This window comes from Vanacampus margaritifer, chromosome 8 (genome assembly GCF_051991255.1).
Source record: "Vanacampus margaritifer isolate UIUO_Vmar chromosome 8, RoL_Vmar_1.0, whole genome shotgun sequence".
Classification (NCBI taxonomy): Eukaryota; Metazoa; Chordata; class Actinopteri; order Syngnathiformes; family Syngnathidae; genus Vanacampus; species Vanacampus margaritifer.
In genome coordinates this window covers 8,409,034-8,431,977 of record NC_135439.1, presented here as the reverse complement: position 1 = coordinate 8,431,977, position 22,944 = coordinate 8,409,034, and the positions used below count along the sequence as shown (strand labels likewise).

At 38.5% G+C, this 22,944-nt stretch overlaps 2 protein-coding genes across 3 annotated transcripts; both read left to right on the top strand.

Moving 5' to 3' along the window:
• The first annotated feature begins 6,207 nt into the window (after window positions 1–6,207).
• Window positions 6,208–13,324, top strand: tas1r3 (taste receptor, type 1, member 3). The gene is made up of 8 exons (XM_077573502.1): window positions 6,208–6,410; window positions 7,255–7,555; window positions 8,506–8,862; window positions 9,662–10,063; window positions 10,156–10,359; window positions 11,533–11,653; window positions 12,103–12,473; window positions 12,609–13,324. Exons 1-8 carry the CDS (start codon window positions 6,208–6,210, stop codon window positions 13,188–13,190), a joined length of 2,541 nt encoding a protein of 846 aa, XP_077429628.1. The 3' UTR covers window positions 13,191–13,324.
• A 307-nt stretch (window positions 13,325–13,631) lies between these two features.
• Window positions 13,632–21,390, top strand: odad1 (outer dynein arm docking complex subunit 1). Of its 2 annotated transcripts, none has more exons than XM_077573504.1 (15): window positions 13,632–13,757; window positions 14,022–14,103; window positions 14,373–14,457; window positions 14,550–14,739; window positions 15,121–15,246; window positions 15,326–15,439; window positions 15,547–15,614; window positions 16,611–16,783; window positions 16,904–17,032; window positions 17,942–18,024; window positions 18,110–18,278; window positions 18,425–18,561; window positions 19,226–19,329; window positions 19,434–19,524; window positions 19,616–21,390. In XM_077573504.1, the coding sequence occupies exons 2-15, from the start codon at window positions 14,034–14,036 to the stop codon at window positions 19,709–19,711; spliced, it is 1,635 nt and encodes a 544-aa protein (XP_077429630.1). In that variant the 5' UTR covers window positions 13,632–13,757; window positions 14,022–14,033; the 3' UTR covers window positions 19,712–21,390. The 2 variants fall into 2 exon arrangements, with proteins under 2 accessions (XP_077429630.1, XP_077429629.1); XM_077573503.1 differs by having other exon boundaries at window positions 14,373–14,469.
• Window positions 21,391–22,944: the final 1,554 nt, after the last annotated feature.

Below are 22,944 nucleotides of genomic sequence, written 5' to 3'. Positions count from 1 at the left end.
TACTCCAAATTTTCAACAACCCCATAAAAATTCCCACTGCATAAAGCCCATATAGCACTGCTCTGTGAGCAGATGACAACAATCAGTTCCAACGCTACTTGTCCCCAATTTGAACTGAGAATGGCTTTCAAGAACAACGAAGCGCTTTCCCTAACCTGTAAGTTTATAGTCAATCCAAGCGCTGTTTCACGCCCTACCTTTACAAACGTAATAATGGTCAGAGTTAGTCATTATAAACGATGTGTTCATTGCGGTAGTGCTTTTCAGCGGTGTCCATCTACAACATCAGTAAGAGTTCCTAATATTTTTCCCTCGCTTGTAATTGAATTGGAATATTTGTTTCAGATCTTTGTATCAGATCTCACTGTATCGTGCATAATGTTAGTGGCTGTTCTGCGTATATCATGTTTGCATCTCTGCACATGTGGATGTGTGCACAAAGTTGCAACACACTCTCGTAACACACATGCACACACGCAGGCTAAAAGACACGAAGAAGAACGAGTTTTACAGCTGGGAGGGGGAGGAGTAGAGATGCTTTAGTTAACCCCTTGCAGGTGCAAAGCATGTGTTGGGACTGTGCTCAAGATTGTTTTAAAAAATAAACCATACGGACTGCATGGTTTAAAGGGTAGAAACCTCATTTCGCAATAAGGTCGATGATGTGGAGCTGGTTGACATTCATATTGTTGTAATTTTAAAGCAATGCTTGCCATAAGAAATATTGTACAGCGGACACCCACATATTCACATATTACTAGATTTCTATTTATTTATTTATTAAGTTAGTCCCGAAAAAACTTGCTGGTTCACTTTTTTTTTTTATCTGGATTTTCTTCTCTTTTTTGTGTCAAAGTAATGTTTACACTATGCTTTTGTTTTTTGAGCATTTAAAATACTACAAGATATCCACAAGTACACTTTTCTAAGGGAAGGCGCGGAAGAGGGTCACTCCCATTTTGCCTGTGAATTTCATATATGTAAACCACTGTAATGATCCCTGTGGTGGCGTTGCATCACTTTGGATTTGAGATCATTATAACTTTTGAGTTGACGATAAACGGTGGCTGACTGGTTAGCACGTCCGCCTCCCAGTGCAGAGGACTTGAGATCAAGTCCGGGCTTCGGCCTTCCTGGGTGGAGTTTGCATGTTCTCCCCGTGCTTGCGTGGGTTTTCACCGGGTACTCCGGTTTCCTCCCACATTCCAAAAACATGCATGGCAGGTTAATTGAACACTCCAAATTGTCCATAGGTGTGATTGTGAGTGTGGTTGTTCGTCTCTGTGTGCCCTGCGATTGGCTGGCAACCAGTTCAGGGTGTACCCCGCCTACTGCCTGAAGCCAGCTGGGATAGGCTCCAGCAACCCCCGCGACCCTTGTGAGGACAAGCGGTAAAAGAAAATGGATGGAATGGATGGAGTTGACGATAAAGACAATTGGGTGAATTTCAGCTTATCTCATTGATTATGACAGAGAGAAATACTAAAACATTCAAATTCAGACAAGTTTAGGCACTTGAACAGATTATGCATGTATATAAAAAAGAGTATGTGTATCAAGTTAGAAGAACATATGTGATGCGATTGTGAGGAAAAGATGCAGTTCATGGAGTGAACACTAGAGCAATGCAATGTGAGTCAGTGTCACGGGACATTTCTTAGTTGTATATCTGTAAATAAATGATTATTTTGCCATCAAAAGCCCTTAGTACACAGTCTTGCTTTAGTGTTTTATAATTTAAGGGGTAAACAAAAAATATTACTGTCATTGTCACGGTTCTGCTTTTCACAAAAAGCAATTTTTCTCCACTTTTTGGTTAGAAATCTGTTTTTGTTGCAGGCACAGTCCTAGAGGGGCTAAGAAGGTGATTTTGCCCCGTCAGGAATCTGTGTAAAGTCCTCCAGCATTGTATTTTGCATTTTAAAATATTTTGTATTCGTTTAAAAAGTTTAAAAACAGTAACACGTTCACTAGTAGCTATTCTGCTAAGATTTTGCCATTGCCCTGTGGTAACTTGTATTTTTCTTTATTTTATTTAATTTTTTTTGTCAAAAAAGTCTTTGGACAAATTTTCTCTTTTCATATCGAACATGCTCATGCAGTGTATCACGTTTTACTGGGGGGGGGAGGAGGGGGGTGAACAAGAACAGCTTTATAAAGTAAGTGAAGTGATGAAAATCAATTACTTTCGGAGCTTACATATCATTCAAGTCCGCCAAAAGTCCCGGGAGAGAAAGAAAATCCTGGCACTGTGCCTATTTTGGTGAAACCAAACCATGGCCTACTGCTGATTACTTAGCAAGGAAAAGCTAGAAACACATTTTTTTCTGATGAAAGAAAACGTGTTCTCTTTCTTTTGATAGGTTTAGTGTATCACAGAACACAATATTTTGTTAGTCTTGAAAGATCAGTCAAAATGCTCTAAAATGCGCTGGAAATACGAAGAACTTTTTATACATTTTTTTCTATTGGTCCCAACTCCCGCAAATATCTCGCAGGGTCCACTGTAAAGTGAATTCTTTTGCTCATGGGTCATAAGGTCATGCAATGTTTTAAGTAACATTATTAACACTCATCAGAGTACGAAGAGAAGTTAAGCATTGTAAAATAAAAATATATTTGGAGCAATACTCCCAACAGGTTATTGGGTGTACGTCTGTTTGTTAGCAGTGTAAAAAAAAAAAAATGATGCTCTCACCAGATTTTTTCAGACTATTTTTGCTAAGATTCCCACATTACACAACAACAGGTGCTTGTCTTTTCCACGTTTTCTCCAGCATTTTCGGCAACGCGCCGAGCGCAGATTACTTAGCATTCTGCGGCCGGAACAGGCTAGCTGACAGCCCTAACTGAGCACAGAGGGGCTGGCTAATAATTTGTCAGTGCCTGTGGGGGTATGAGGGCCAGCATGTCAACAACGAGCCCAGTGTTTCTCAAGACGGCGATGGAGATTAGAGAGCGAGTCTGATCCGGCCACTAGGCGGGCAGGGGGGGAGTAATGAAAGGGAAGAGGGGGAAGAGGAAGCCAGAGAGAGAGAGACCGGTGGAGAAAGAGGTGGTTGGTATCCCTGGTTGTTTCTCATGGACGGATGCAAGACAGGCGTAATGCGTGCTACCTTTTTGCAAAAGAACATCAATACCGTCTGAATGTCAGATGTGTTGCGCAATCATTTTTGCCTCCTTAGGAGGTCAACGCATGCAAGTGTATACACTATACAATCACAGACCAGCAGGGCAAAACATGTTTTTTTTCAGATTCAAGGTTGATTAGCTCTTATCAGATCCCCACACTGTGTACCTGCATGGCCACACAGAGGCAGCTGCACAACTTTTTAGCCTTTCCTGCAGCACCAAACTTGCAGACATACAGCTTTTATTCAAAGAAATATTCACCAGCTATGTGTTTTTGAATGTTTTTTTTTTTTTTAAAGCCAACTACCTCACCAGCAAAGTGTGTAAGTGAGCTCTGCAGGTGAAGTAGATACAAGACACACATCTGACACCTAGTGGCTAAATACGGTACAGGCGCAGGGTCCCTCTTTACTATTTCAGTTTTTGCAAAGGGCCCTCCTAAACTGATGAAAATGTGTTATATATTATGACAGGGTGCCTAAAAAAATATAGCAGTTCCTCTAAGCTTTTATTTATTTTTGCTAATTCATCTCCTAATTAGAATTGAATTACTGCTCTGTATTAAATATGCCGTAGTCTGTCACTAACCTAGAGTTAAAAACATAATTACATTAAACATTTGAATGAAAAACACACCTGGGCCATATGAAATACAGTAAGTATGGTGATAATTTTATTACGTTGCTGCCCAAACTAATTCATTTCACACCATTCATAATGAATTACAAATGGAAAATATTGAAAGTGTATTTTTTTGTAAAGCTAGGACAACCTCTATTTTAAAAACAAAGAAAAAACAGGTCCCTAATGAAGAGTTGCGGGTAATAAAATTGGATTTCCATTTAGTCTGCATGCATTTTCGTAACATTTTTAGCAGTGATAGACCGGTGCTGATATTCTGCACTTTGACGAATATAGGACGATAAGAGATCAATTTAAAACTGGGTTAACTTCAGGGAACTATATATTCATTTATTTACTTACTTCAATTGTCACTTAACTTTATAAGAGATGCTGCTGACATGGGTACCTCCTTGCACTTTTTGTTTGGAATTAAAAGAAAAATTAAGTCAAAGTTTACCATTTCAAGCAGTTATATTGAAATTTTTGAAAACTTGGATTTACTTTTTTTTTTGCATTTTTTTTTGCACCAATATTCTTTTTTTTTACTGAAAATTACTTAATATCAGTTCTCAGTAGCGGTTATCAGCCTCCTTGATGACTAATAGACAGAATCGGCCCTAAAAAAGAAAAAAGAACAACACCTACCCAGTTTACTGGTCCTCCGGCATCAATTTTAGTTATGCCTGCACAATGTAATGAGGTCAAATGCAAGAGCAAAATATGCTTTTACAGTATTATATAATTTTTCCTGTGTGTGTGTGTTTTTTTACATTCATGAAACAATAATTTGTTGGTGCACTTTCTGTACGCTTTTCTTAATGGAAAACAAGTAAGCTTGACCTAAAAGACTAATTAATTTATCAATAAATTTACTGTGCATAAATTGCAAAAATAAAGATAATTTGAGAGAAACACCAACCATATACTAATCAGAATCTACCACCAGCAAGCACAGTGGATAAATATTATGCTAATAAAACCCAATTGGATTTTTTTTAAATGAGCAATTGAAAATACATCTGCAAATAAAATACAGACTAGAGCCATGTCTGGGTCATGGTTTACAATACAGTCAGAGAAGAAAAGGACAGACAAGGTGCAAAAAAAAAAACATTCAATTTCATCACCGGGCTTACGTCAAGATACCAAAATGAGATTAGCTAGGAGAATGCCTTCTTTTTTATCGCTAAACAAGCCCTTCCTGGAGCTGATACAGCTTCAAAGCAGCCGAAAAAGGTACATGATTAAAAAAGATGCTGGCTGTCTGCAAACACTGTAATCACACGTGTGAGAACATGCAGCATTTCTCAGAGAAAATGAAATTAACAAAGTAGCATTAACCCAACAGGCTTGACCAATACTTGAGGTTATGAAAAATGCAGTGAACAAATGGTTATTAGAAGAATATCCAATGTCTTTTTGTGTATATTTATGTAAATACACTGGGAGGAAATGTGTCAATTTGCTTGCGTGGATGAACATTATATGCAAACATTCATGCAAACCTGGACAATAAGTGGAAGAGAAAACAAACTATACTTAAGAAGTAATTCCAAATAAATGTGCTTTATTGAACTATCGACCTGATTATTTGTTTTTGTTTTTTTTAAACAGGAATCTCATCTTTCGTTTTTAGGTATTGTTTATAGTCCTGAGTGAAATTTCAAAATAAAAACCTTATGCTCACCTCCAGACAGAGAAGAGAATCAAACAAACCACAAACAAATGTTAGGAAAATGTGGCGGAAAGTTGAGCTCCGCCCGTATAAACAACAGGCAACAGCCATTTTATGATGTCACCTGACTCACTTATTTACACAATTATTAGTGATGCTGGCATATTTTGGCTAGAAAAGGGCATAGTGACTTGAGTGCACAATCCTTGTTGTTTTTCTTAGAGGATAAATAATATATGCCGGAGTGTATTGTTAAATTGTCAGTCTACATGTTTTGTTGAACTGGTTGCGTTCAAATATCCGTTGCTTAAAGGGTTAACATGCCACAGCATTGATACTATTTTTAGCCCGTCTATGACATTTTGCTTTCTCTTAGCATTAAGCTAGCGAAATACACAACATATTCTCATTGCTTTCTGTTTAGTTTGACAGTAGACTTCAACTGGGAGTGACAATCAACTTCTTGAAGCGCGTATAGCCCTCGTTTCTCAAACTTTGGCGCGGCGGCTAACATGTCAAAAAACTTGTAAGTTAGGTCATTTGAAAATCGAGGTACCACTGCAACTGTACGTACGGCAGCTTGTAAAAGAAAATTTGACAGGGCAAGCAAGACGACCACCTTACCACCTCCCCCCTAATACTTTCTGTTGAACAGGGACGGGAGGGGGCAATACGCTCATCTTACAGGTGAGTTTGCATGCCAAAAGGCTTTCATGGTACACCTGCAAGTGCTGAGCTCATCCCTGCAACCTCATTCTACACGGCTTATAATAAACATGGCTGTATGTTTGAATGTGCTGGTTCTGTGCTGGATGTTGAGGCTGGCATGTTGTGTGACTTCACCGGCATGGTTTCAGAACATTTCCACCAGCCTCTTCAATTTATCTGGAGATATTATGCTGGGTGGTCTCTTTGCCATCAACCAGTTGACCAGCAACCTTAGCCAGAGGACCGAGCCGAATGACATCAGCTGTGAAAGGTATGCTGGGGTACGGCTGCCATAATACATGCCACCTCTTATGATTGCTACTTGAGGATGTTTTTTGTTTTTTGTTTTGTTTTTATCTTAAAGGCATTTTGGCTGTATTGAATGAATAGTCTGACACTAAATATTCATTTTTGAAAGGATTTTTTTTTATCTCCAACAGAATTTCCACATTCTATACTGTTTATCTTTATCTTGAGCCTATGCCAACGGACCTATAGTTGCAGAGTCAACCTGAAATATACAAATATTAATCATATATGACCAATTTAAACTGTTTCTTATATAATTCATTGATAGCACAGTGTGGACCTCTAAGAGAAAACTCTTAAGATGTCAGTCACTTTCTTTTTGCATGGAAACTTCGATCCATCAATGCTTACCATTTCAGTAGGAAGGCATCGATCCCTGAATAAACTACTCCTTTTCAGACTAGCAGTTCATGTTTTCGCTTGGAATATGATGTTCTGTTCTGTGTTATTATTTTTTTGTTTTTTATAACTGCATGTTCGAAATAAAACTTCAACTAACAGGTGAAATTGAGCCGCATGTTGTGAAAAAGGGAAAATGTAGCGACATCTGGTGGACAAATGGGGAAAATAATCATTCTCATTGTGTTATGTTAATTGTGGGATCAAAGGGGCATTTTCATTAGTTTCAAATATATTCTGCATAATCCTACATTTCAGGCTGAAGTGGCTCTAAAAGATTGACTAAATTAAAGTACAAAATCACAATACTTTTGCATTTGTTTTGGGAAGGCAGCAATTTTTGATGCTGAGTGTGGACATTTAAATAACCTCCGATAACGAGGCTTTTTATTCACCTTTCTTCCCAGTTTAAATGAGCTCGAACTTGGACTTGCAGTGGTGATGAAATATGCGGTGGATGACGTCAACGCCAACCAAGCGCTGCTCCCTGGCATCAAGCTGGGTTATACAATCCATGACACGTGCAAACAAACCGCCGTTGTTGTAAGGCCCACTATCTCTTACCTGACTGCAAAAAACAGCGGGCATCTATCTGTGGAGTGCAACTACACTGATTACGAGACAAGCGTGGTAGCCGTGATCGGGCCCTTCAACTCTGAAATGGTGTCGGTCATTGGAAAAGTTCTGGGATTCTTTCTGATGCCGCAGGTTTGGTTCCTAATAGACCTTCTCCTTTTTATTTGATTTTTAAATTTTTAGCAAAGTCTTTTGATCAGTGCATTGGATGAAAATGAGTGGTGAGTTTTGACTAACAACAAACCCTGGAAATTGAAACGACAAAAAAATAAATCAATTTAAAGAGAGCATGTACAGTATGTGTGCTTATATCAACACAATAGCTTTTTTTTTATATTAGAGGTGACAGGCGATTACAATTTTTAATCGTAATTAATCAGATGGTTTCAATAGTTAACTCACGATTAACCGCAAATTTTATATCCTCTAAATGTACAATAAAATGTAAAAAAAATTCTCTCTCTAAACTTCAGTCTTTTTAACATAAAAGTGGATTTTTTTTAAACTAATTAGAAATATGGCTGCATCTTTTAGTCACTGTTGCAGTAATTTCATAATAATTCATAAAATTTAGTTTAAATTAAAAAGATGTACTTACTGTACGGTAAAAAACAAGTGTGAGATTGATTTGTGTTGAGGTCAATATCTGCCACTAGATGGCATAATTGCATTTGTAATACATTGGTGACAGCTCAGTGCATTTTTCTTTTCATATTAAAAGCTCTCTAATCTTTCAAATGAAGTAATTTGTGAATTTCTGCAATTTTTTATAATTGTAAAATACAACTTGACCCCAGTCGCCACAAATATATGAATTATTATTCAATTTATTACTGCTAAATTTTGACACGGACGTGTCTGTTGCATTGCGACTGGAATTTCCCCGGTTAAGGCTTTCCAAGTAAGGGGGCGGTCATTAATCACACGTTTAAAAAATTAGTGCCATTAAAGGAATTTTAAATTAACTCAAAATTAACACACAAATTTTGACACCCCTATTTTTTTTATTGTGATATAGACTTCCAGCTCAGATCAAGTTGATTTACACTAAAAGTGCCTTCATATGACTGTTCCCACTTCAGATCAGCTTTGGTGCCACCAGCGACAAATTCAGCGACAAGCGTGTCTACCCGTCGTTCTTCCGCACGGTGCCCAGTGACACATGGCAGGTTAACGCCATAGCGCTTCTGCTGAAGGAGTTTGCATGGAACTGGGTGGCGGTGGTGGGAAGCGATGAGGAATACGGCCAACAAGGCGCGCAAGAGTTCACCAAAAAAGCCGAGACCATGTCGGCATGTGTGGCCTACCAGGGCATGATTCCAGTCTACACTGACCCTGTAGAAGCGGTCAAAAATATTGTCGACAACATCCAGGCCACCAAAGTCAAAGTGGTGTTGGTCTTTTCTCTTCCAGACCCAGCTGAGGTCTTTTTTAAAGAGGCAAGTGACGACTCATGATCATGCAAATCATAATGATAAACTACAAATCATTTTTCAAAATCTGCTTTTTTCTTCATGCATGTGTCTTAATGGCAAAACAGTCACTCCAATGTATGCTAGTGTGCATATTCCATACGTTACTTTACAATATTGCCCCCTTCATATGTATATTCAAACGCATGTGGACGTATCATCAATTCCTTACAAAAAAATGAAGTACATTTTTCATATCTATAGTAATTTTAAAAAAAATTGAGGGATGCTGCCATATGTGGAAGGTTCTTTATGTCAAAATTCTATAAATATAAAGGCAATTAAATTATTAAATACAAATTCATTAATTAGTTGGGCGCTTAAAGGGGAAGTGAACGTTAAACATTTCTTGACAATAATATGTTATCTGTGACCTCATTAGTCTAAAGATGACTTTCTGATTAATATTACATTTGTGGAATTTGAGTTGTGCAGAAAAAACAAGCCATTTTTATCTATCTCAGGGGGCGGCCATTTTGCCACTTGCTGTCGACTGAAGACGACATCACAGTTGCTCAGGCCTCGACCAATCACAGCTCACCTGGTTTCTCAAGCTAAGCTGCCATTGGTTGTTAAGTGAGACCTGAGCAACTGTGATGTCATTTTCACTCGACGGCAAGTGGCAAAATGGCCGCCTTCTGATATTGATAAAAACGGCTGGATCTTGCTGCTTAGCTCATATTCCACTAACGCAATATTAACCAAAATACCGTATTTAAGCTAGAAAGAAAGAAAGAGATTTTCATTTCATAGCCATTATTCACAGGTTATCAAGAGGAAAATAAAGGGCGTGTGGATCGCCAGCGCAAGTTGGGTGGTTCACAATCGCCTGACATCCATCCCTGATATGCAAACCATCGGCACGATCATCGGCTTCACCTACAAAACGCAGACCTTGGATCTTCTACCAGCCTACACGGAAGCGCTCTTTACAAAAATGAGCGAGGAGAAGACGTCCTATGACGCACCAAAGCTCAACGATCCCTGTCCAAAATGTTGGAACTTATCACCTGCAAACATGAGCTTAGTCATGAATGCTGCAGTGAAGAGAGCGTCTTATAGTGTGTATGCCGCCATCTACAGTATTGCACAGTCATTGCACAAAATGTTGGGCTGCAATTCGACCACCTGCAAATGGGATGCTGAGACCAGAATTCTTCCTTGGAAGGTGAACCTACATTAACTAGAGGCCATTCTGGTTTTGTTACTCACAAATTAATGTCTTTGCATTTGTTTGTTTGTTTTTTTCCGCTTTTGCAGTTGTTACGAGTGTTACAGAACACGTCTTTTGATATTAATGGCAAACATTTAGTGTATGACAGTAGCGGAAACCCCAACATGGGTTACGGCGTGATCGAGTGGATTTGGACCGACTCACATCTGGATTTTGTAGTTGTTGGAAGTTTTGATGAAGAGCTGTCTATCAACAAGTCTCTTCTCAAATGGCACACTGAAAACTCAAAGGTAATTCAAAAGAAACACTTGAAGGGGATATATTGTGCATTTTTTTTTTTTAATTTCAACCATTTGTATTTTCATTGGTGGAGGCAGCACTTAAACACCAAGTCACCAATATTAATTAATGGGTGGATCCATTGAAAGTGGAATTTAGAATTTTGTCCTCTTTGCGTGTTCCAAAAATGAAGATAGATTTAATGTAAGAGAAATACACCTTTGCAAAAATGATTTTTAATCAATCAGAGATCTCTGGACAGATAACAGCCTCTATCATCACTTAAACATCGTGGGATTCAGAGCGTCAAATGTGTCTCTTCCGGGTGGCGGACGGCTTTTATTGTTTAAGGACCTCCTCTCGTTTATTTGTAGACAAAACATATCTCTGAGTACTTTTCCAGAGCAGATGGCGTAAACAAGGTCAGATTTGGGTGTGTGTTCGGGACTGAATATGTTATATAGTTGAAGGTTCTATTTTTCCCCATAACAAAATCTCACAAACAAGTTGAATCAAATTTACGGTGGCCGTGACTGATGAAGAAAGTAAAGAGTGTGTGTGTGTGTGTTATTTCAAAGCAAATTTTGTTTTCAAGACCGAAATGTGCGTGTACAAAATAAAACAAGGAATTTTGGACCAATCAATGTGTACCAGCCTAAGGTCAGACCATACGAGATCAACATCATCTGCTCTGCTCAGGACACAAAACATTTCGACAAGGTTAATATGAAGAATTGGAATGTTAATAATGGTTAATAAAATAAAATGAAGTATTAAAAATGTTATAATATCTAACACCATGAACAGCATATGTGACGCAGGCAGTGGACAAAATGCAAAACACAAATGTTTTTTCAAAATCTAATCTGGCCATTGCTTGAAAAATAGTGGATTTTCACCCAGCCGAGTTGTCAGGTCAACTTGGTGTGGAGCCGGTATTATGTAAATGTCACATTATGGCACAATCTGGGACAAGTCAAAAAAAGAACAGCTTGCTTACAAACATATTTTTAGAACCAGACAGAGGACTATAGATTTACTTATTTGTTTAATTTCACACTGCAGAGACCCAAGTAAAATGGTCATAAAATGTCTCCTTCAAGATCTGCATAAATTCAGTCCTGAGTAGTAAAATACTTTTTTTTTTAATGGATAAAATAAAAAATACACATTTACTTTTGCAGATCCCTCAGTCGACCTGTTCAGCGGCATGTGGGAACGGCCAGGTCCGCAGAGTCAAAGGCTTTCATTCGTGCTGTTTTGATTGCATTGACTGTCTGCCAGGCACTTATCAGGCCAATAAAGGTAACGTTTGTGTCTCTTAAATATTTATTCGAAAGAAATAAGCTAAAATACAACTCTAGTAATTTTCTTAATGACGATAACATGATAAATGATTCTCACTTCATGATTCTAAGATCCCATGTTTTAAAATAGGTCAAATACTACACTAAAGATGTGAAACTCTAAATTTGGATTCAACAAAGTATTGTAAAAAAGGGTTTAAATGTCCAAGATGCTTGAAAGTATGTGCGGGCCAATACAGAGTGTATTATGCAAATGGACAATTTAATTTAATTTAAAAGTTCAAGGTCAATTGCTTTCTTTCACTATTTGTGAGGAATAATACACTATATAGGCTTACTGTCCACATTTGAGGAAAAAAAAAAAGCATAATCGTTACTCATGTTGACATGTCAAGGAATTTGTTTCCAACAATATCTGAGGCTTTCCTTGTTGTGCATTTCAACTAGAGGACATCCAGTGCACGCCATGTCCTAGGGGCCAGTGGTCACAGACTCTGAGCATAAACTGCACTGAACCTACCTTTGACGTTTTGTCCTGGGACAAACCTCCTGCACTCCATTTGGCACTGGGCGGGGCACTGCTGCTGCTGTGTCAGGTCGTTGTGGCTGGCGTGCTGCTGCGGCACTGGCGGACCCCCATGGTGGCGGCCTCCGGTGGGCCCTTGACTTTTGTGGTGCTTTTCAGCCTAATGGGAGCCTGCCTAAGCCTGGCGCTCTTCCTAGGGCAGCCAGGGGACGCGGTGTGTCACCTTCAGATGCCCCTCATCTCCATTTTACAAACTATTGCCCTCTCTGTTATCACAGCCATTTCCCTGCAGGTGAGAAATGACAATAGGTTACATTTTACAGTGGAAACTCCAACATTAAACATCCATTATCCATCATTGTAAAAGTATATTAAATGTAATGGAACTGATTTTTAAAAACATTTTTTTGCTTGTCTTCCAATGCAGATATTCACAATAACAGAGTTCCAGGACAAGGCCGCCTCTCACCTACAGACACTTCGAGGTCCCGCTTGCTGGCTGTTTTTGATCTTCTGCTGTGCCGTGCAGGCCGGTTTCTGCGGCTGGTTTATCAAAGAAGGGCCCTCGTTGTCGGAGCACGTGGCCCATATGGAAATAAATTTCCTCAGGGCCTTCTTGTCATGTCCGGTGATTCCGATTGTCGGACTGGCCTTGATGCAAGGCCTCAACGTCTTAATGGCCCTTATGTCATTCATGTGCACCTTCATGGCAACAAAACCTCCGCATCAGTACTACCTTGCCCGGGACATCACCTTTTCCACATTAATCTACTGCATGATTTGGGTTACCTTTATTCCCATCTACATGGGTCTGAATGAAAAGAAAGGGTATACTATTCTGATTTCCGTCAATATGGTTAGCAACTTCGGACTAGTGGCAGCTTACTATTTCCCAAAATGTCACCTACTGTTGAGGAAACCTGAGCTCAACACCTTGGAGTACTTTTGCACCTTTTTGGAAGGTGTAATGCCAACTAATGAGGACCCACAGCCTCAGCAAGCCCATTAACAACACTGTACTGTATTCCACATGTATAATAAAAAGTATTTATATGTGGTAAATTGTATTAGGCAAACTATTACTACTATCATATATTGTGTCTATGGCTGTTCTTGCCGATATAGTCCGTGTTGTTTTGACACATTTTGTAACTTAACGAAACTTGTACGGACTATACTGCTTTATCAATTTCCTATGTAGTCTACTACTTTTGTACACTCCACGAATATCCATTACATGTATGCTAGGTGGATTTGGCACGAATAAAACCTCGTTTAGTCTGGTTGAGAAATGAGAATGTTAATGTTTTTTTCTACCATTGTTTAAAAGATATATCAAATACATCTTGGCTTTGCAACTAAGTCAAAAGTGACAAACACCTAAGTAAAAAAAAAAAAAGTCGAGATTTTATTTCAAAAGCTTACCTACCACTTCGTCGCTCGATGCTATCGCGGAGCATGCCGGGAAATGAAGTTTCTCGTGACTTAGTGACAGTTGCTAACAACTCAGGTTTCTGCTCTACTCAAGGCAAATTCTACCGAGAGCAGGCTCTGGTTTATCACTTTTTTTAATCGGGTAAGATTACTTTCTATTCTATTCGATTATCAAACGAAACCATTATAGTTAACATAACTTTTAACCGAGTGTTGTATACCTACCTACAGTAATTAGTATTTAGTCGCCATATTTATTTTACATGGGTAATGTTAACGTCATGCATTCAACATAAACACCCGGTCAATTCAAATACGTAGAGGTATACGACAATTTAAGACGGCGACGCCACTGACTGGGTTTTAATAGAATGAGTAAATGTTTTCAATCCTTTATGTCCTGTAGAGTGCTGTAAACATGTCCAGGGCAAGAGCAACCAGAAGTGCCCTTTCAGACAGTAGTGAAGTAGATCCTGCTGATGGTACAGGTAAAACAATAATCTGAATATAAAAAGAAAATGAGCATTTCTCAGGTCACAGCCCCTTGCACAATGAGCTCTAATACAAGAGCTGTTTAAAAAATGTCATTCTTTAATTTTTTTAATTTTTTGAATATGCATTTTGACACAACTCATGTATTAGAGCTCACTGGATAGTGGAGCTACACTTAAAAAGGGACTGGTGAGTGTTAATATGTTTATCATGACAAGATACACTTTGAATATGTGTGCAGACTCTATTGTGTCATTTTCAACAGAATTAGAGAAAGCCAAGCTGCTGAGACAGTACCGGATCATGGATGCAGACCGGCAGGCCTACAGCATTCAGGCCCGGCAAAAAATGTGCAAGCAACAGTGAGGAGAAAGCTTCACCAGTGTTTTTCATTGTTGTAGTTTTCCCAAATCCAAATTACTATTTGTGTTTCTGATCAAAGAAAGGAGATTGAGAAGCTGCGTGCCGAGCAGGAGGAGCTTCAACATAAAATTGGGGCTTGTAAGAGCTTGTCCCGTCAAAAGAAGGACAAAAAGGATGCAGAGAGCCTTCAAGTGCTGCTGGAGCAGAAAGATCACCTGGAGGAGGACCTGGAGAAGGAAACACAACATCAAAGAGAGCTGCAAAAAGAGGTGAGTGATCTGTAGTTTGGGCATCGCCTTAAATGGGACATATTTGGGGGGAAAAATCTTGTATACAAATGATTGGGTTTCTGAGTACTTACTCCTCACGTTAAATTTTTGCGAGCTGCCTATATAATTTTGATTGATTGTGGTATAGCTGTGCAGCAAATTTTCAAAAACTATCCTCCCCCCATGCACGCACACACATAGAGTTTCTACGCCTACTACTAAGCTAGACTGGGCTTAGATCCAGAGTCATTTTCAAACAATGCATGGTCTACTATTTTACACCTAATAACTATTTTTAAATTGTGGTTTTAAAAAATGCATAAATTGTCTCCCTTATGTGAGATTGTAAGGTATGTGTGTTTTTGTGTGTCATGTGGGCAGATCTCAAACATGGAGCTGAAGCTGAAAGAGCTAAGGAAAGGGAACGCCAGCACAAGTGACACCCAAAGGTCTGCCCACAGGCGGAATCAGGAGGCCATACTCACACTGGAGAACAAACTACAAGGAGTGAATATCAAATCTCATCTTTTGCTTTCTAGCTTCACATGTTAGCATAAAAAGTACTGACCCGGATGTGTCGCCCCAGGCCTTAACCCGATTCAATGAACAGCTGACCAAGAACAGCCGCCTCCGAGAGGAGCTGCAGACCCTTCATATTGAGCGCGTTCGTTTCCAACGGCTACATGACAGGCTGGTCCAGGTGAGCATCTCAGCATATTTCCTAGGCCTGTGGCATCCTAGCAACACCAGTGTTAAATAAAACACCATATTCATTGGCTCTTGTTTGTGATTGGTTGCTTTCTGTAGGAGCTCCAAGATGTCAGGAAGAAGATTGGTGAAGCAATCAGTTTGTCGACTGCAGCCCACGATGCAAGGTACAAAATTTAAAATACAGTATATGCTCTTTGATAGATAAAGTATGCCTATAGGCTATGCAAAAAAACTGTTATAATTTAGAGTTTGGACAAATGTTCAAATTTAAGAACTGATTTTTAACATTTGTGTCATTATAATATCCACCCATCAGAAACATTTTGCTGGCGTCAGGTGAAATATGCTAGCCTGGCAAGTGATAGATATTATAACATTTTTAATTCTTCATTTCATATATTAACCATTGTTACACATTATTAACATTTTAATTCTTTATGTTAACCTTGTCGAGATATTTTGTGTCCTGTGCAGAGCAGATGGTGTTGATTTCGGTATAATCTGACCTTAAGATGGGACATACTATTTAGTCTAAAAAAGTTCCTTCTCAGCGTTTTGTGCGAAAACACATTTGGTCCTTGAGAACAGAATCTGTTTCGAACACGCACTCCTGACTTTGTTTTCGCCATCTGCTCATGGAAAAGTACCCAGAGATATGTTTTGTCTACAAATAAGAGAGGAGGTCTTTTAACTATAAGAAGCCATTGTACACGCGGAAGAGACACATTTCGACGCTCTGAATCCCACCTGTTTAAGTGAAGAATTAGAGGCTGTTTGAGTGTCCAGAGATCTCTGTTGATTAAAAAATCATTTTTGCAAAGGTGTTCTTTCTTACATTAAATCTGTCTTCAAATTTTGGAACACGCAAAGAGGACAAATAATTTTATTCCTCAACACAAGCCACACCAACTTTCTTAAAAAAGGGGGGGGGGGGCGGAATCTGTAAGCTTTTCTCAGCTTCAGAAAACATGTGTGCCGTGATTGGTTGTTACCTGAGCCCTGAACAACTCTGATTTAATTTTCAGCCGACAACAAGCGGCAAAATGGCCACTGCCTGTGAAGGACAAAAATAAAAGTTGACACCAACTCAACCCTTATTTGTAACTACCCATAACAAACGTGCATGGTGTGACAGACGTGGTCATATTTTGTGCATTTAGGGTGGAGGCCCAGTCCAAGTTGGCGATGATGCGAGAGAAAGGGGAGAAGGACCTTGCCCAGTACAACACAGAGATGAGAGAGCTGGAGAGGGTTATTTCGCATGAGTGCGACCTCAAAGACTTTATCACTATCAAATACAACGAGAAGATGGGCCAAGACGGGACAGAGCCTGGTTAGAGACATACACTATTTGGAACATTGCTGTGTTCTGATTTGTTTGCCTATCGCTCTCCCTCATTGTGTCTTCTAATCAAACTTTTTTTTTTTTTTTTTTGCATCAACCAACTGTCAGGTTTGAAGGAGCAGGGGACTAAAGAATCGAGTGAGGAGTTGCCAGATGACTTGGAGGCGTTTTTCCAGAGGATTCAGTCTGTGACAGGAGAGGCCGACCCTGAATTGCTGGTCAGCAATTTCATCCAGGGTATGTCCGACGTCAGCTTCTACTACACCATTTAGAGCTAAATGGAATCATGTTAGTAGCCCTTTCGAGGGCAGCCGTATTTGGTAGTTTCGAGCCTTCGACTTGAATGGATGCTACATCTCACTAAAAAGGGGGTAGTGGAACCATCAATTCTTCCAGTCTGTCAACACAGATAGAGTATGATAACAATGGAACAAGTTATTAATTTAATTAGTTATTGTTTTTAAATTAATTATTAAGTTATGATTAAATATAAGGAAAATATAAATATAAAAAAAGAAAATAATGATTAATTAAATAATTGATTTATTATATATTTTAAAATTAGTTGCATTTATTAATTCTCATATTGTATTTTTTCAGTATTTTGAGATCATATCTCTTTTTTTATTTTTGCAATGTAATACAATTATTTTCATTGGCTAAAGTTATACATAACATACATTTTTATTTTTTTAAAAAAATATTTAACATTTAAGTTTTTTTTGTATTGTAATTTTTTTGTTACAATTTTGAATTTAATTTGTTTTAATAGATTGTTTAATATTGAAAACATTACTTAAAATAGAATAAATACAGTCATGTTACGGTTTAAAGTTTAAAATTAAATGGATTTTATTTTGAAATAAATATATTACAAAAAATATTAGTAATTTTTAAATATTACTAAAGTTCTTTTTAAGCTTATGTAATGTAATACATTAGTTTCCTGTTTTTTCTTTCTTTCTTTTTTTCATTGTTTGCGCTAGTATAGAAATGTACTGCATTATTCCGACAGCTGTTTGTACTACTTTGGTTATATTTGAATGTTGATACAGCTTGTGTAGTGGATTTTGCCAAATTGCGTAGTAAAGTGTAAAACGACTTCTGTGTATTGTCTCATTGGTATTTTGCTATTTCTCTGTGCAGCTGAAGACCGCAACTTTGCGCTTTTCAATTTTGTGAATGAGCAGAACAACGAAGCTGAGGTTCTGCGGGATCAAATCAGACAAGTGAGTTATCTTCAAACATGACCACACCCTAACCACACTATGTGTGTTTCTCCATATAACCCAATGTGTGTATAATATACTGTAGATCCGGGAAGAGATGGAGCACTTTCAAGTGAGAGGTTTGCAACAGGAGGAGGACCATCGCGCTTTGCTGAGAGATGTGTATGCACAGCAGAAGGACGCCGAGTTGCAAACTGAGGATTTTGAAAATCGTGCCGCCATCTTAAGCCAAGTCCTAGAAGAGGTTAAAACAGGTCCGGCGTGCACTCAGTCATCATCACACAAATACGTTGAGCAATACCATAAATGTGAACCTGCATGTACTGTACCTAATAGCATGGCCAATGAGTATTCACGTACATAATACAGAATAGGAAGGAGTCTTGTTCTACTTTCACAGGAGTGAGCAGTATCGTCTCTAAAATGGAGTGTGACATGGAGGACTCCATTAGTGACAACAATATTATGCCCTACTTGGGTATGGTGGAGCAAAAGACCAACCAGCTCCTCACCGTACAAGCTTTCCTCGATAACAAGGTAACTAATAAGCCTTTGGGGAGTTAGAAGCCCTAGAAACTCTGCCTAGCAACAACTGATAGCACCAAACTAATATATTGTATAGAAAAGGGAAAAATACAATTCTGTGCAAACATAGTTGAATTTTTTTTTAATAGTTGAAATAAAAAAATCAAAAGAAAATATAAGCATAAAATAATAATAATAATATTATTGTCATCCAACCATTTTCTATACAGCTTATCCTTTTCAGGGTCACAGGGAGCCTATCCTAGCTGACGTTGGGCAAAAGGCAGAATATACTTTGGCTTGATCAGCAGTCAATCACACAGCAGAGACGGATAATAACTTGACTCACATTCACATTGTCACTCAGTGGGAACTGAGCCTGCACAGAAGCCAGACAAATGTGCCACGATACTATATTATTACTATCATAGTATACTTGACTTTTGCAATATATGGCCAAGAAGTAGTAATAATTTTTTTACGAATGACAAAAAACTTGTGTTCCCTGTGACATAAAACATTACCATTGAATGAAAAAAAAATCTAATTAGCCGTTAAGCGAAAGTACTGTATTTTTCCTATTGTGTTAGTGTTTTACACTCCACCCTTTTTCACAAAAACTAATTCCCCTGTGTGCACTTGCTAAGTATAACTATAGTTTGATTCACAATTACAGGAAATTGGCAAGGACCACAACCCATCTGATCTGCCCAAATTTCTTTTTGGCCAAAACCCAGAGAGGCTTCAGGAGAATATTACTATTCAATCTGCAGTCCAGAGGTTTCAGCTTTTTTTTTTTTTTTTTTTACCTTTTGTGCACGTACAATTACAGTTACGACTGTTACAGGCTTTGTGCCGACGGGTGTGTTCTCTGACCTCCTTAGTGTGGACTATGACGCGGACAACTTGCTTGTCGCAGATGAGGAAGAGCGGCCTCTTTCCCAGGGGGAACTCCGCAGAAGAATATTGGAAGGGGTGAGTCAGAAAATATATAAATACTTACAGTCTATGTTACTTAGTAACCGTTTATGTTGTGTGTGATGATGGTTTTTCATTTTCCTTACAGGTTATGCAAAGAGAGAATTCAGGCTTGAAGTTGTCAACAAAAAGCTTCAAAATGAGCCCACGTGTTCTAGAGGAAACAGTGATGGCGCAAAGCTGAGTGGTAGATCCATATGCAAGGTCTAAAATAAGCAGGTCATTTTAAATGAAGATTATACATATACGCTACTCACGCAAAAAAAAAAAGCTTGCGGGTGAAATGTCCTAATGAACCTAAGTTGCAATAGAAATAAAGAGAGACCAGAAGGGTCACAGAAAGGCATAAAAGCCGACGAAAATCTTCATGCATTGTGAATTTTGCCGTTTAGCTCCTTGTTAGAGAACGGCAAGTTGTGCTAAAGTCCTGAAACATTGAACAAAAGTAGGTCAACTGTAGCTAACCTAGCATTTTAGCTTTATCCTGAAATTTCACCTGATCGTCTTTTTTTCTGAGTAGTGTATTAATTCAAAGTATAATTTTCTCACATTTTTATGACGAGGTTTTTGGTAATGGTCCAATCTAATCACTCATGCAATATATTTTTTTTTTTGCATCTAATTAGCTTTGGAGCTATAAAGAGGCACTACAGTAAGCAGCTGTGCTTTTTATGTGTTAACGGCCATCTGGTTTTGGACCACACTGTGAAAGTGCGCCATGTCACTGCGTGATACTGGCTGCTATGCGCCAACACAAAGGTTGGGGGCAGCAAAAAGCTTTTGTCATTCTAATTGGCATGCTGAGATTTGGATTTTTGGTGTTCTCAACATGGTGTGACGATTTTGCAACCTCCAAGGCTTTGGAAGTTCTTTTAGCTTTGGCTTTATTTACTCGCTATATGTCCCTTTAATCAAACTTAGAATAAACAAAATGTGCAGTTCCACCCCTCCAGGGGATCAGTCTGTGGAAATCAGCTGCAGCATAGCAGTGAGGTGGGCTTGATTCGCTTGACTTAATAGCTATAAACAGGATAGTAGGATCTCCACTACGACCGTTGATTTTGACCACTTTTGTTTTTGGTACATAAATATAATAATAACGTTACAGTCTCAGTATTGTATGTAAATCTGCATTTTCTTTATTTTCGTTAAGCTGCTGCACCTTCCCTCAAGTCCTACCGGGGAGTGCCTCACAATTTGAAAAATTTGAAGATTAACAATAGTAATACAGTAGTCTAAAAATATACTAGAAATACTAGTTTGCATTTAATGTCGTTGAACTGTAGCAGGTTTGAAAACATACTTTTTCTCTATTTTTGTCAAGCTGCTGTACATCCCTGAAATCCTTTTGGGGCATTGCTTTCAAAACGTGCGTATGTACAGTATGTTCAGTAACCATAGCGTATGTTTTTGTGCATTGTAGTATACATGTGAGTCAATGCATTGTTTATATGTCTAACCTCACCATGAGAAATCTCTATTTTGGTCATTTATTGTACAATTTGAAATGTCATCTTATCTAAATAGCAGCTTCCTGAAAAAAGTCAAGACGGTGATTTATTTTAGGATGCTATATTTGTACCATTGGCACGATGAAACAATTCACAAAGCCTGTTACTATATTTGGTATTTAAAGGTCGCATACAACCCTGAAGTATTTGGACAATGACTATTTGTAAAGGAAGGAAAACAATCAAAATGTGATTGAAATATCAACTCTCAGTTGTAATCATCACGTTTAATGTTTGGATGAGAAATGTGTTTGTAGCCGAGTGTAGATTTCAAAGAGAAAAGACTTTTGAAGTTGAATGTGAAAGACACACATAATTACTATAATATTACTCTTTATTTTTATGGCAGTCAAATGAGTGAAATGTTGCAGCTTGCTTTGAATTAGGAGGGGGGGGGGGGGGCAAGTTTAAATGTGGTATCAAAATTGAGTTTTCAATTGGACATTTTTCACTACTTGTTGATTTTTTTTGTGGCTTTTCCGTTTGATGCTGAATTAAGACAAACTGTTTCTACAATTACTATTGTAAACATCTTTAAAAATTAATATCTATCTTTCATTTCCGCTTATCCTGTTCACAGTTGCGGGGGGCTGTAGTCTATCCCATCACAGGGCACATAGACAGAAAAACTATTCACATTCACACCTTTGGACAATTTTGATTTTTTTTTTTTAATCAATCCAATCTGCATGTTTTTGGAATGCGGGAGAAACCATTATTAACCACAGACTGATTAACCATTATTTTACCATGTTGCCCTAAGGAAATTGTTGTTAAGTGTAACAAACACAACCATTCATAAAGACATTTACAGTGCAAGGAGGAATACAGAGGCACCTTGAGATATGACTTTAATTCATTTTGTGACCACGCAACATTACACTGACCCATTCTGGCCCCCCATAAAAACAATAAAAATAAACAATTTTGTTATTAAGGGCATTTTATTATATTGTACTTTATAAAAGCATAAAGTAATTGCATAATCAAAGAGAATGTAAAACATGTAATTGGCCTAAAAAAAATCCTTATCATCTTGTCACCAATTTTATTCATTAGCCCATCAATGGTATTTTGCATTGCTTGTTAGCATGAAGCTAAAGGGACTTGACTAATATTTAAGATACGTGGTTGTTTTAAATACACAAGACATAATTCTTATTTTGTTTCCTGCTTAGTTTGACTTTCCACTGGGATTTAAAATAAACGGCTTGAAGCAACTTTTTTGGAGAAGTATCAAACGGTGGCTATAGCACCCTCTAGCCCCAGTTTAGCATCATGCCTGGGTAAAATGTCTTGAAAATACACAACTTAGTGGCACACATTGTCCATGAGATCACTTAAGGGTTAAACAAAAGCTAGAAGTCTACACTTTTTAAAATTTTAAATCCAATGTGGCAATATCACTGAAATACTGTCCTCAAATACTTCAAACGAGAGCGCATGCAAATGGGTCAATCTGATGTAATCGACCGGAGCTCGTGTTGCTTTAAAGATTTATTGAATTTTTTTAGGATGTGTAACTATTCCTCCTAACATTGGCGAGTGGTCGAGCGATGGCTTGTTGGGTTTATTTAAGATAAACCCACTTGCAGCCTCTGCCCAAACAGATTACAGCAGATAAAAGGGGTCCGCCGTGGAAACAGTGAGCAGGGAAAACGTGCTGGAGGAAAGGCTGCCGTCTTTGAAATTCTACTCTCGCCGCCAACCCCTCCTCCTCCTCCTCCGCCTCGTCCTCCCTGCACACGGCCCTGCATCTCCATAGAAACCCTCCCTTTTTAATCGCAACACAGGCCTCCATTTCCTGCTCCTGACAAAGAGCCCTTAATGCCCGCCTCGTCCCACCTCCTCCCGCAGGCTCTACCTATAGCGAGAGTTGTGAAATCTGCACCCCACCCCTTGCAGT